The sequence below is a fragment of the Elephas maximus genome, chromosome 21 (assembly GCF_024166365.1).
Source record: "Elephas maximus indicus isolate mEleMax1 chromosome 21, mEleMax1 primary haplotype, whole genome shotgun sequence".
NCBI lineage: Eukaryota > Metazoa > Chordata > Mammalia > Proboscidea > Elephantidae > Elephas > Elephas maximus.
The window spans coordinates 9277642-9289217 of record NC_064839.1 but is presented as its reverse complement, the minus strand read 5'-3'; the positions used below and the strand labels follow the sequence as shown (position 1 = coordinate 9289217).

Here is an 11576-nt window from a genome sequence, read left to right as displayed (position 1 = left end):
CAGATTGGACTGGTTCTTGCTTCATGGATTATGCTATTCCCTAAGTGCCCACACATAATCAATTACCCAAAGGGAAAATTTAGGAATATGAAAACAAACATAAAATTAGAAAGCAGAGAAGAAACTCTAAAAAGACTAAAAGAATTAAGAGATGAAAAACCTCTTATGGTAGAAACACTTATACAATGCCCTATAGCTGACATAATGTCATTAGTTACTAAAATAGCAGATTCTTGCATTGGAAGGAAACTAATCAAACCTCCAATGGTTTTAGATATTGCAGTCTTCAAATTAGAAATTTCCACTGTTAAACTTGGAAAAGCTGTAAAGACCATAATTAATAATTGTCTGAAGTGTGAACCAGGATTTTGTAGGTTAGCTTTAGATTACCTGTTGGCCTTACACAGAATAGTCTATAGGGCCAAAGTGTTGTGTATACATCAATGATACTAAAGCCGAAAAATACAGTGACATATGCTTAGACAGCTGCAGAAGTAGCTTATTCCTAACCTGAACAGATGTGGGATTTACTTTCTTGGTTTGGAGGCATAGGGTCATAGTTTCATGGAGTATTCCAACCAAGTGGCCTTGTATTACTTCTAACTTTTCTGTCCCATCTCCAACTTCATTTTATAGTGCCTGGGGTCTTAAAAGCTTGCAAGCAGCTATACAAGATGTATCAACTCGTCTGTTTGTGTGGAACAGCAAAAGAAAAATGAACAAGGACCAAAAGAAGAACTGAGCTATATATCTAAGTCCCTTGACAACAAATTTATAAAAGTTCCATAATGCCAGGAGAACTGGATGGCGCTTGGCTACAACTAAGTGTTTTGATCAAAGATTCCATAAAAGATTTCTAATCAAAAGGGAAGAAAACGTACAACAAATTTAAAATGATCCTCATGGAATCCAGACTTACTGGAACCACTGAGGTTGGATGAGTCCCAGAAACCATGGCCCTAGTGTTATGGATGGAAATGTGTTCCCCAGAAATATGTGTTGTAAATCCTAACCCTGATACCTATGGTTGTAATCTCATTTGAGAATGGGGTTTTCTTTGCTATGAAAATGAGGCCATATCAGTGTAGTTGTGTCTTAAGCCAATCACTTTTGAGATCTAAAAGATGAGCTCATGCACAGAAGAAAGCAAGGACAAAAGGGAGAAGACACATGCCACACGGAGCTCACCAAGGAACACAGGAAGAGAAGCTGGAAGAGACAAAGATCTCCCCCCCCACCCCGGGCCAACAAAGTCCCTAGAATTCAGAGTCCCTCTGAATTCAGCCTCCTAAACTGTAAGAAAATAAATTTCTGTTCATTAAAGCCACCCAGTGTGTTATTTCTGTTAGAGCAGCATTAAGATACCTAGGTAGCCCCTGAAACCGTAATACTTTAGCTTATTCCGCAAAAGAATGTTTGTCTTGAGCATCGTGCTCTTTTAAAGAATTATCTGTGTGTGAGCAAATTGAAAACAGCAATTCGAAAGGTTAGATGAGAAGCTGTTCTTTAAGGCTGATCATTGATTGTTTAACTTACTATTTTTTTTAATGTTATAAATTACTATGACCCTGTTTCTACGATAATATATAAACACTAGCTATAGACTCAGATAAACTGAGTTATATAAAACTGTAAAAATCTTTCTTCCCTGGAGCATTCTCAACATTCCAGCCACATTGTTCTCCAATTTGCAAATTATATATTCAATAAACTTTAATCAATTTCTGTAATTGGCTTAATACGGGTTTTACTTCAACAGAATGAAGATGGACACCAAAATAAAGGCCGAGTTCACACTATTACCACCTGTTATGGATTGAATTGTGTCCTCCAAAAATTTGTTGCAATCTTAACCCCTGTACCTGTGAATTCGACCTCGTTCTGTGTTGCAATCTTAACCCCTGTACCTGTGAATTCGACCTCGTTCGGAAATAAAGTCTTTCAAAATGTTATCAGTTAACAAGAGGTCATATTGGAGTAGGATGGGCCCTAATCCAATCTGAATGGTGTCCTTTTAAAAGAGGAGGTACAGAGAGACACACAGCGAAAGGACAGCCATGTGAAAATGCCTCTAAAAGCCACTGAATGCCTGGGGCTACCATAAACTCCGAAACCAAAAACCAAAACCGCTGCCATCAAGTCAACTCTGACTCATAGTGACCCCATAAGGTGGGAGAGGCAAAAAATGATTTTCCCCTAGAGACTATGGAGACAGCATGACTTCTAGCTCTCAGAATTGTGAGACAATGCATTTCTGTTGTTTGGCTAATTGCCTCCACGAACAACTGCCTCCTTTGCCATGAGAACAGAAGAACTAGGTGGTGCCCAGCTACCACTGAACTTTTTTTTAAATTGTGCTTTAGGTGAAAGTTTACAGCTCAAGATAATTTCTCATACAAAAATTTATACACATGTTGTTATGTGACATTAGGTGGAATCCCCACAATATGACAGCACACTCCCCCTTTCCACCCTGGGTTTTCTGTGCCCATTCAACCAGTTCCTGTCCCTTCCTGCCTTCCCATCCTGCTTCCGGATGGGAGCCTCCCATTCGGTCTCATGTATCAGATTGAACTAAGAAGCATACCTCTTATGTGTATTATTTTTTGTTTTATATTCCTGTCTAATCTTTGTCTGGAGAGTGGGCTTCGGGAATGGTTTCAGTTCTGGGTTAACAGAGCTTTCAGGGGCCATAGTTTCAGGGGTTCCTCCAGTCTCCGTCAGACCATTAAGTCTGATCTTTTTATGAGAATTTGAGTTTTGCTCCACACTTTTATCCCATTCCATCCAGGACTCTCTGTTGTGTTCCCTGTCAGTGTGGTTATTGGTGGTAGCCAGGCACAGTCTATTTCTTCTAGTCGCAGGCTGGTAGAGTCTCTGGTCTGTGTGGTCCTTTAGTCTCTTGGGCTAGTATTTTTCTTGTATCTTTGGTTTTCTTCATTCTCCTTTGCTCCAAGTGGGATGGGACCAATTGATGCTTCTTAGATGGCTGCTTGGAAGTTTTTAAGACCCCAGATGCCACTCACCAAAGTGGCTTGCAGAATTTTTTTTAACAAACTATTATGCCAATTGACCTAGATGTTCCCCGAAACTATGGTCCCCAGGCCCCAGTCCCAGCTACTCTTTCCTTCAAAGTGTTTGGATGTGTCCAGGAAACTTCTTAGCTTTTGCTTTGGTCCAGTTGTGCTGACTTGCCCTATATTCCCCTATATGTCTACTATCTAATTAGTGAATTCCTCTCCCCATCCCCCACCCTTGTAACCACCAAAGAATTTTTGAGTTTAAACCTGTTCTTGAGTTTTCATAATAGTGGTCTCATATAACATTTGTCCTTTTGTGACTGACTAATCTCACTCAGCATAATTCCCTCCAGATTCATCCATGTTGTGAGAGGTATCAAAGGTTCATCACTGTTCTTTACCATTGCATAGTATTCCATTGAGTGTATGTACTGCAATTTGTTTATCCATTCATCTGTTGATGGGCACCTAGGTTGTTTCCATCTTTATTCTATTGTGAACAATGCTGCAATGAATGGATATGCATATGTCTATTTGTGTGATGGCTCTTATTTCTCTAGGATATATTCCTAGGAGTAGGATTGCTGGATCATATGGTATTTCTATTTCTAGTTTTCTAAAGGAAGAGCCAAATCATTTTCCAAAGTGGTTGTACCATTTTACATTCCCACCAGCAGTGTATATGTGTTCCAGTCTCTCCACAACCTCCCCGACATTTATTATTTTGTGTTTTTTGGATTAGTGCCAGCCTTGTTGGGGTGAGATGGTATCTTATTGTAGTTTTGATTTGCATTTCTCTAATGGCTAATGATCATGAGCATTGCCTCATGTGTCTGTTAGCTGCCTGAATGTCTTCTTTGGTGAAGTGTCTGTTCGTATCCTTTGTCCATTTTGTAACTGTATTGTCTTTTTGTCATTAAGATGTTTTAGTATCTTGCAGATTTTAGAGATTAGACTCTTATTGGATATGTCACAGCCAAAATTTTTTTCCCAGTCTGTAGGTTCTCTTTTTACTCTTTTGGTGAAATCTTTTGATGAGCATAAGTGTTTCATTCCATTACTGAACATTTTGATTAAAGATTTTACAGAAGGATCCTGATCAAAAGGGAAAAAATGCAGAACGGAATTTCAAATGCTCACAGACTCCAGACTTTCTGGAGCCATGCGGGGTAGATGGACCCCTGAAACTATTGTCCTGAGATAATCTTTAAAACTTAAACTGACAATATCCCTTGCAGTTTTCTTAAAACCAAGCAGTAGATTAGCTAAACTTGTAAAGAATGCCTGCCTTAGGCATTATGCTCTTATAAGATCCAAGTGACAACATCAACTCAAAGGATTAGATAGGAAGCTTGCGGGCAGTGAGTTTATGTTAATAGGGGAGGAACAACTCAGAAAAGGAGGGTGAGAATGGTTTCACAACTTGAAGGATGTCATCGGTGTCACTGAATCGTACAGGCAGAGACCGTTGAATTGGTGTATCCTTTGTTGTATACATCCTCAACACCAACAAAATCAATTTTTAAAAATAATAAGAAAAAGCAAAACAGAGAGGCAATCAGCAAGCTGTTCACCACAGAAGTACTTTATGTCCCCAATATTAAGACATAGCTTTTTCACAATTTTTCTGAAAATAGAATGTGACTATCAGAAACAGGGGGAAACCCTGGTGGAGTAGTGGTTAACTGCTATGGCTGCTAACCAAACGGTCAGCAGTTTGAATCCACCAGGCGCTCCTTGGAAACTCAATGGGGCAGTTCTACTCTGTCCTATAGGGTCGCTATGAGTCGGAATCGACTCGACAGCACTGGGTTTGATTTGTTTTTCTTTTTTTTGGTATCAGAAACAGAAGTAGGCTGTTGTTATGGACTGAATTGTATCCCGCCAAAATATGTGTTGTAAATCCTAGCCTCTATGTCTGTGGTTATAATCCCACTTGGGAATGGGTTGTCTTTGTTATGTGAATGAGGCAAGATTAGTGTAAGGTGTGTCTTCAGTCAATCTCTTCTGATATAGAAAAGAGATTAAACAAACAAGCAATAGAAGCAGAGATGGGAGAAGAGAGACACCATACCACATGACTATCACCAAGGAGCCAAGGAACAGAAGCTTAGAGCCGAGAGAAAAAGAAAGCCTTCCCTAGAACAAGCGTCCTCAATTTGGCCTTCTAGCCTCCTAAACTGTGAGAAAAATATTTCTGTTTGTTAAAGCCACCTACTTCTGGTATTTCCGTTATAGCACTAGGTGAATAAGACAGTTGTCATTTAGTTATCATCGTCTACATGTGTATACACCAGGGCAAATCCCTCAGAGGCAATCATAGAACTTTCAAATAGAAATGGTGTGACTGGATTATGCATTTGAGGAACTAGCAACTATACGCCAAACATTTCGTTCTCAAAAACTGCCAGCTGATTTTTAAGAGAAGCTCTTTAATGTCTTAAAAAACCCATTGCCATTGAGTCAATTCCAACTCATAGCGACCCTATAGAACAGAGAAGAACTGCCCACAAAGGGTTTCCAAGGAGCACCTGGTGGATTCGAACTGCCAACCTTTTGGTTAACAGCCATAGCTCTTAACCACTACGCCACCAGAGTTTCCGTTTAATGTCTAGCAATATATAAATTCAATTAAGAAAATAAAAATTAAGTTAGGAAACGTAGCTGAAATCAGAATATTCCTCAAAATGCCAGTTCTAAAGAGATGAAGTCATACTCAAGAGTATGGCTTACAGATATTAGTCTGTCAACATAACACCATACATAATACCTTAAGTCCCAAAATTATGCCAAAGAGTCTTTTCTGAGTCCGGATTCAGAGAGTAAAGGCTTATACTCTGACTTTTGTGACAGTCTTATATAATTTTTATATATGTAATTATATGGATAAATATATGCCATGGTCATTTCATAAACACAAAAACATATATATATCAATACAGTCTTTCTTCCACACTTCCCCCCAACACTTCCACACTTGCAATCAAGAAAACAGATAGTATACGATAGAACTAGAGAAAACAAACAAGAGAAACTTATTTTACACCATCAACTATCCTAAAAGCATTCAGAAAATAAAGATCACTGTAAAAGAGTGCCACGATGTTTGACAGTTCTAAACGCACATAGGTCATCACGTCACATGTTCTGAAGCACCCACTACAGAAGGGCAGATTTTCCCGGTTCTCAGCCTAGGTGTTAGGTCCTGCCTGTGTGTGCATATGTGAGTGTCTGTATATGGATGATAAGTGTGTCTTCTGTTTCTGGGGTTTCTTTTTTTTTTTGGATGGGTAGAGGGGTGGGAGTCAGTTTCCAAACTGTAGCTCAAAGGTTCCTGAATCTGTCAATGAATGCAATCACTTGACGAGCTCAGTAAAATACTGATTCCCAGGTCCCAGGCCTAGGTATTCTAATTTAACAGGAGACCTGGTGGCGCAGTGGTTAAGAGCTATGGCTACTAACCAAAAGGTTGGTGGTTCAGATCCACCAGCTGCTCTTTGGAAGCCCCACAGGGCAGTTCTACTCTGTCCTATAGGGTCGCTGCGAGTCGGAACTGACTCAACAGCATCTAACAACAATAGGTGGATCCCTAGAAATCAATAGTTTTAAAAATTGTTCCAGGAGATTCTGATACAAGTAGAGTTTTGGACTCCTTAGTGTCTTAGTCGTCTAGTGCTGGTATAACAGAAATACCACAAGTGGATGGCTTTTACAAATAGGAATTTATTTCCTCACAATAAAGTAGGCTAAACGTCCAAATTCAGGGCATCGGCTGCAGGGGAAGGCTCTCTCTCCCTCTGTCGGCTCTGGAGGAAGGTCCTTGTCCTCAATCTTCCCCTGTTGAGGAGCTGCTCAGGCGCAGGGACCCCGTGTCCAAAGGACACGCTCTGCTCCTGGTGCTGCTTTCTCGGTGGTATGAGGTCCCCAGCTTTCTGCTTCCTTCCCTTTCCTTTTATCTCTTGAGAGATAAAAGACGGTGAAGGCCAAACCCCAGGGAAACTCCCTTTACCTTGGATCAGGGAGGTGACCTGAGTGAGGGTGGTGTTACAATTCCACCCTAATCCTCTCAACTTAAAATTACAATCACAAAATGGAGGACAACCGCACAATACTGGGAATCATGGCCTAACCAAGCTGATATACAGATTTTGGGGGGGACATAATTCAATCCATGACACTTAGTATAGAAAATATCATTTCTATAAATCAGAATGTTTTTCCACGATTTCAGTGATTATTAGAATGTTTTTGCAATCCCTCAGAATAAATCACAGAGCTTCCAGAGAAAAAATAAACAAATTTCTGTTGTTTAAAGCCACCCACCTTGGCTTTAAACAGCCCCAGGCACTGAAATACCATCATCATCATCACCACAACTATCATCCAAAAGCCCTTAACAGCTCAGGACATATTGCCACAGGCAGCTCAAAGTTCCAAACCCAGACAGCTAACTAAGGGCGGACCCCACCTGTGTGGGCTGCAGCACTGAGCTAGGAATCACAGCTCCTGCTCCACACTTATCTCTGCCACCTGAGCAAGCCACCTAACCTCCCTGAGCCTCACCTGTAAAATGGCACTGACAGTGCCTGCCCTTTCTACTTACTGTGAGATTCCAACTCATGAGCGGCAAGGAAGTGCTTTGCAAACTGTGAAGTGCGGCTCATACGAAAGCAAGGGAGCTTTCTAAACATGCCATCTAAGACACATAGGTTAGCAGAGGGCAACGTCTGGGACACCGCTTGTTTTGTATGATGATGACGTAGGAACCCACGTAGGTAGGCTGCTTGCTAGGTGTTGTTTTTCTGAATTGTGAAAATGGATTTGTGCTCACCTCTCTATATTGTCCCTCCCAGTTCCCTGTCCCTATGATCAGGGACGAAGACAGCAGGACAGAAGGACACACTGCACTGAACCATGGGTGGACAGTGAGACACTGATTACATTATATGTAGGTCAAGGTTAAGCCATTCTAGATGTAGAGAGGTGTGTGTGTCTTCAGCTGGGCAGTGGGGTCCTTAGAGCAGCTCAGTGCACTGTGTGAGCTAGAGACTGAGTTCATGGCCACTAAGACAAGAGATTGGGAAATAGGTAGTGTCGACACAGATGCTGGGGGCGGAAACGGTGGATGGAAGCCTTACACAACTCTGTGTTCAAGTCAGTTGCTGACATTACGAATACTCACGGGTATCTTAGGTTTCTGTTGTCCTCCCTAGGCCCCTTTCCCCTTTATTGGTAATCAATTTATTTAATCAAAACGTATGGCATTCTCTTGACAAGGATAAACAAGAGCGACTCACAGCAGTAGGTTCCAAACTTGGCTTTTACAAAGTTACCTCACTGGACTTTCTCCACGGCCCCATGAGGTAGGTGTTGTTATGCCCCTTTTACAGATGGAGAAACTAAAACTTACAAGGGCTAAGTAACAATGTGCTCAAAGTCAGCCTAGCAGGAAGTAACTATATACAAACCACATTCAAATCTGGATTTTCTGGCACCGTCTTCCCTACGCTGCCTTGGTTATTGTATGCCTTTTGCCCTCAGGTTTCAGAAACCGTGCGTGTGTGTGTGTGTGTCCATGTGCCTCTGAGTGTGTGTGTGTTTTGGAATGATGGGTCTTCTGAGCTGTTTTTCTGCTTGAAAACATGTAAACTCACAGAATTTCCAAGACTGGAAAGGACTTTAAAGGTCATTTCATACAGTTTATTTAGCAGGCGGGGAATCGATCTGAGGCCCAGAGGAGGAAGTGGCTCCACCAATGTCTTTTCTGTAGATTGTGGCACTTCAGTCAGACCCTGGCTCTACTGATTCCGTTGCTGGCACCATCCTACACTCTCTCCTTTCACAAGTGTCCGTGAAAAAGAGGAAGACCCTCAATGAGATGGATTGACAGTGGCTGCAGTAATGGGCTCGAATATACCTACTCAGGTGAGGAAGACACAGGACAGGGCGACTTTTCGTTCTGTATACAGAGGGTTGCTATGAGTCGGAGCCAACTACATGGCACCTAAGGACAACAACAGCACCTCGAGTCTTGCTCTGTACTCATTCTAACAGATCCAGGAAGACTTTTGCCTGGATAGACTTTTGCCAAAAATTTGTTCTGACCATTCGTTCTTCAAAAAAGACTTAGTGGATACCTACTAGGCGTACGGCACTAATAGAGGTGCTGAGAATAGGATGAACAAGACAGATAACTGCCCCTGCCTCCTGGAGCTTACACCGCTAACGAGGGAGGCAAACCAGTAAAAAGTACCTAAACAAGGTCACTCCAGATGCTGGGAAGGAAATAAAACAAGGAAGTAGAAGTAGAAGGAGCCCTGGTAGCACAGTGGTTAAAAGCACTTGGCTGCTAACCGAAAGGGCGGCGGTTCGAACCCACCAGCCACACTGTGGGAGAAAGAGTGGCAGTCTGCTTCGGAAAAGATTACAGCCTTGGACACCCTATGGGAGTTCTACTCTGTCCTGCAGGGTCGCTGAGAAGGAGTCCACTGGGCCGCAGCGGGTTTGGCTTGGTTAGTGGAGGTGGGCTTTGTATGGAGCGGTGAGAAAAAGCTGGTCTTCAATTCTCACAATAACCTCTAGAGGCTATGGGGACCCCGTTTTACCCCTAAGAAAAGTGACGTTCCAGAGTGGCCAGCACGACAGAGCTAAGCCCCAAACTCCTGGCCCCGCTTCCCACCGGCCCTGGCGAGCGGCCGCTCCCCCGCCTGGCCTTGGATGATGAAACTCGGGACGGCGACTGCACCAGCCAGCAGGCCGCGTCCTTGCAGGTGCTGGGAGGGGGGCTGCGCCTCCGGGAGAAGCTGCGAGTAGTCCACATTGGCGCACGGCTGCGACGACGGCCTCTGCCCAGCGCCCAGCTGGCTCCGGGTCCCGGCGGCCGGGACAAAGAGCCCGCCCAGCGCTTCGCAGGGCTGCACCCACCGCTCCAGCCTCCGGCCCGGCCCCCGCCCGGCCCCCGCCCGGCCCCCGCCCGGCCCCTGCCCGGCCCCCGCCTGGACCGCCCGGGCCGCGCGGAGCACTGTGGGCGTTGTAGTTTGCCGGGTCTCCGCGCTTGCGCCGAGAACGGCCCGGGAAACTACAAGACCCAGCGGCCAGCGCGCGGGCCGGGGGCGGGCTCGCGGCTGGGGGTGTGCGAGCGCACGGGGCCGGGTGGTGCGGGCGCCGGGATGCGGCTGCGGGCAGTGGAGCCGGGGAGCAGCTCCGGGCGCGCGCGCTAGCCGGGGAGCGGCGTGGGCTGCCCAGGCGGCGACAGGCACGTTGCAGGCATGCACGGGGCGCCGCCTTGCACAGCCCGGCTGAGCAGTGCTTGGGCGCTGCGGTGGTGCGGCACAGGGTGCCGGTGGCCGGGAGAGGGGCGCCGGCCCGGAGCCAGGCTGGCACAGCTCGCCGACGGAGCCCTGGGCTGGGGAGGACGGGCGTCCGTTTCGGCCGTGCGCGACGTGTTTGTTCTTTCTCTTTTTGTGCCAAGGTTCCCCTGGGCGGGCGCACGATGCAGCTGGCGGCGTTGCTGGTGCGGCGGGGATGCTGTCCCCGGCCCCCCGGCCCCTGGGGCCGAAGTCAGAGCAGCGCAGCCGCCGAGGCCTCGGCGGTGCTCAAGGTGCGGCCCGAGCGGAGCCCGCGCGAGCGCATCCTCACGCTCGAGTCCATGAACCCGCAGGTGAAGGCGGTGGAGTACGCGGTGCGGGGGCCCATCGTGCTCAAGGCCGGCGAGATCGAGCTGGAGCTGCAGCGGGTGAGCGCAGGGGCTGGGGCCCGCGGAGCGGGGGAGCCCGGGGAGGCTGGGGCGCTGCTGCAGGAAGAGTGGCCACGGCCCTGCACTGGGGCTCGACCACCGGCCTTCCCCCACCCCACGCCAGCACCTTCATTCTGCCAAGCTTGGCTAAAACAAAAGTGACCTCCTTCCTCCCTGCACCCACTGGTGCCGGGCACCTGGCACGAAGTAAGGCCTTCAGATACGGTTCACTTGTTGAATTGAATTCATCGATTATAATGGAGTGGCCCACGGTGCCAGGTGCTGAGCGTTACGTGGCTGCCCCGCCCGCGTGCAACCAGGATCCAGATGGGGGAGAAAAACGTCAGTAAAGGAAAAAAACAAACAGTTGCAGGTAGTGAATTAATGCTTCCAAGAAATTAAATCGGAGGAGGGGTGGGGTGGGGAGTGGATAGGGTGGGGCTCTGAGAAGTATTGAGTTTGTTCTGGAAGCTTTTTTTCTCTCTGTCTGAGGCCTTTTGCCAGGAATGGTTCCTTGACAAGAGTGGGTGGGCTGGGGAAGGGGTGTGGAGGAGAATCCCTCAGTTCGGTTAGGCCCCCGGGGAGCCCTGACTGACCAGCTGCCCAGCCACCCCTTGTTCTCTGTCTCTGAGGACACAGTAACCTGGCTTGGGCCTTCTGGGTCTTGATTAGGAGGCCTTGGGACTTCCTTCATCCTGGTGGCTGACTGGCTGGCATCTTGGCTTGAGTTCACAGCTATGTGTAAACTGGCCACGCACCCAGGAGTGATTTCTGCCTACCGACAACCAGGGTGGTGTGGTGGGTGTAAGAGATGCCCCCTG

The 11576-nt window shown here is 46.2% G+C and overlaps 1 protein-coding gene across 2 annotated transcripts in view; it reads left to right on the top strand.

Annotated features, from left to right (window-relative positions):
• Window positions 1–10168: 10168 nt before the first annotated feature.
• The window catches only part of GPT2 (glutamic--pyruvic transaminase 2), a 33752-nt gene continuing 32344 nt past the window's right edge, over window positions 10169–11576 (top strand). The window contains exons 1-2 of one of the 2 annotated variants that reach the window (XM_049864276.1): window positions 10169–10275; window positions 10492–10755. In XM_049864276.1, coding sequence (XP_049720233.1) covers window positions 10513–10755 — 243 coding nt within the window. In that variant the 5' untranslated portion in view covers window positions 10169–10275; window positions 10492–10512. Of the gene's footprint in view, window positions 10287–10491; window positions 10756–11576 lie in introns of both variants that reach the window. The other variant, XM_049864277.1, reaches the window with a different exon arrangement.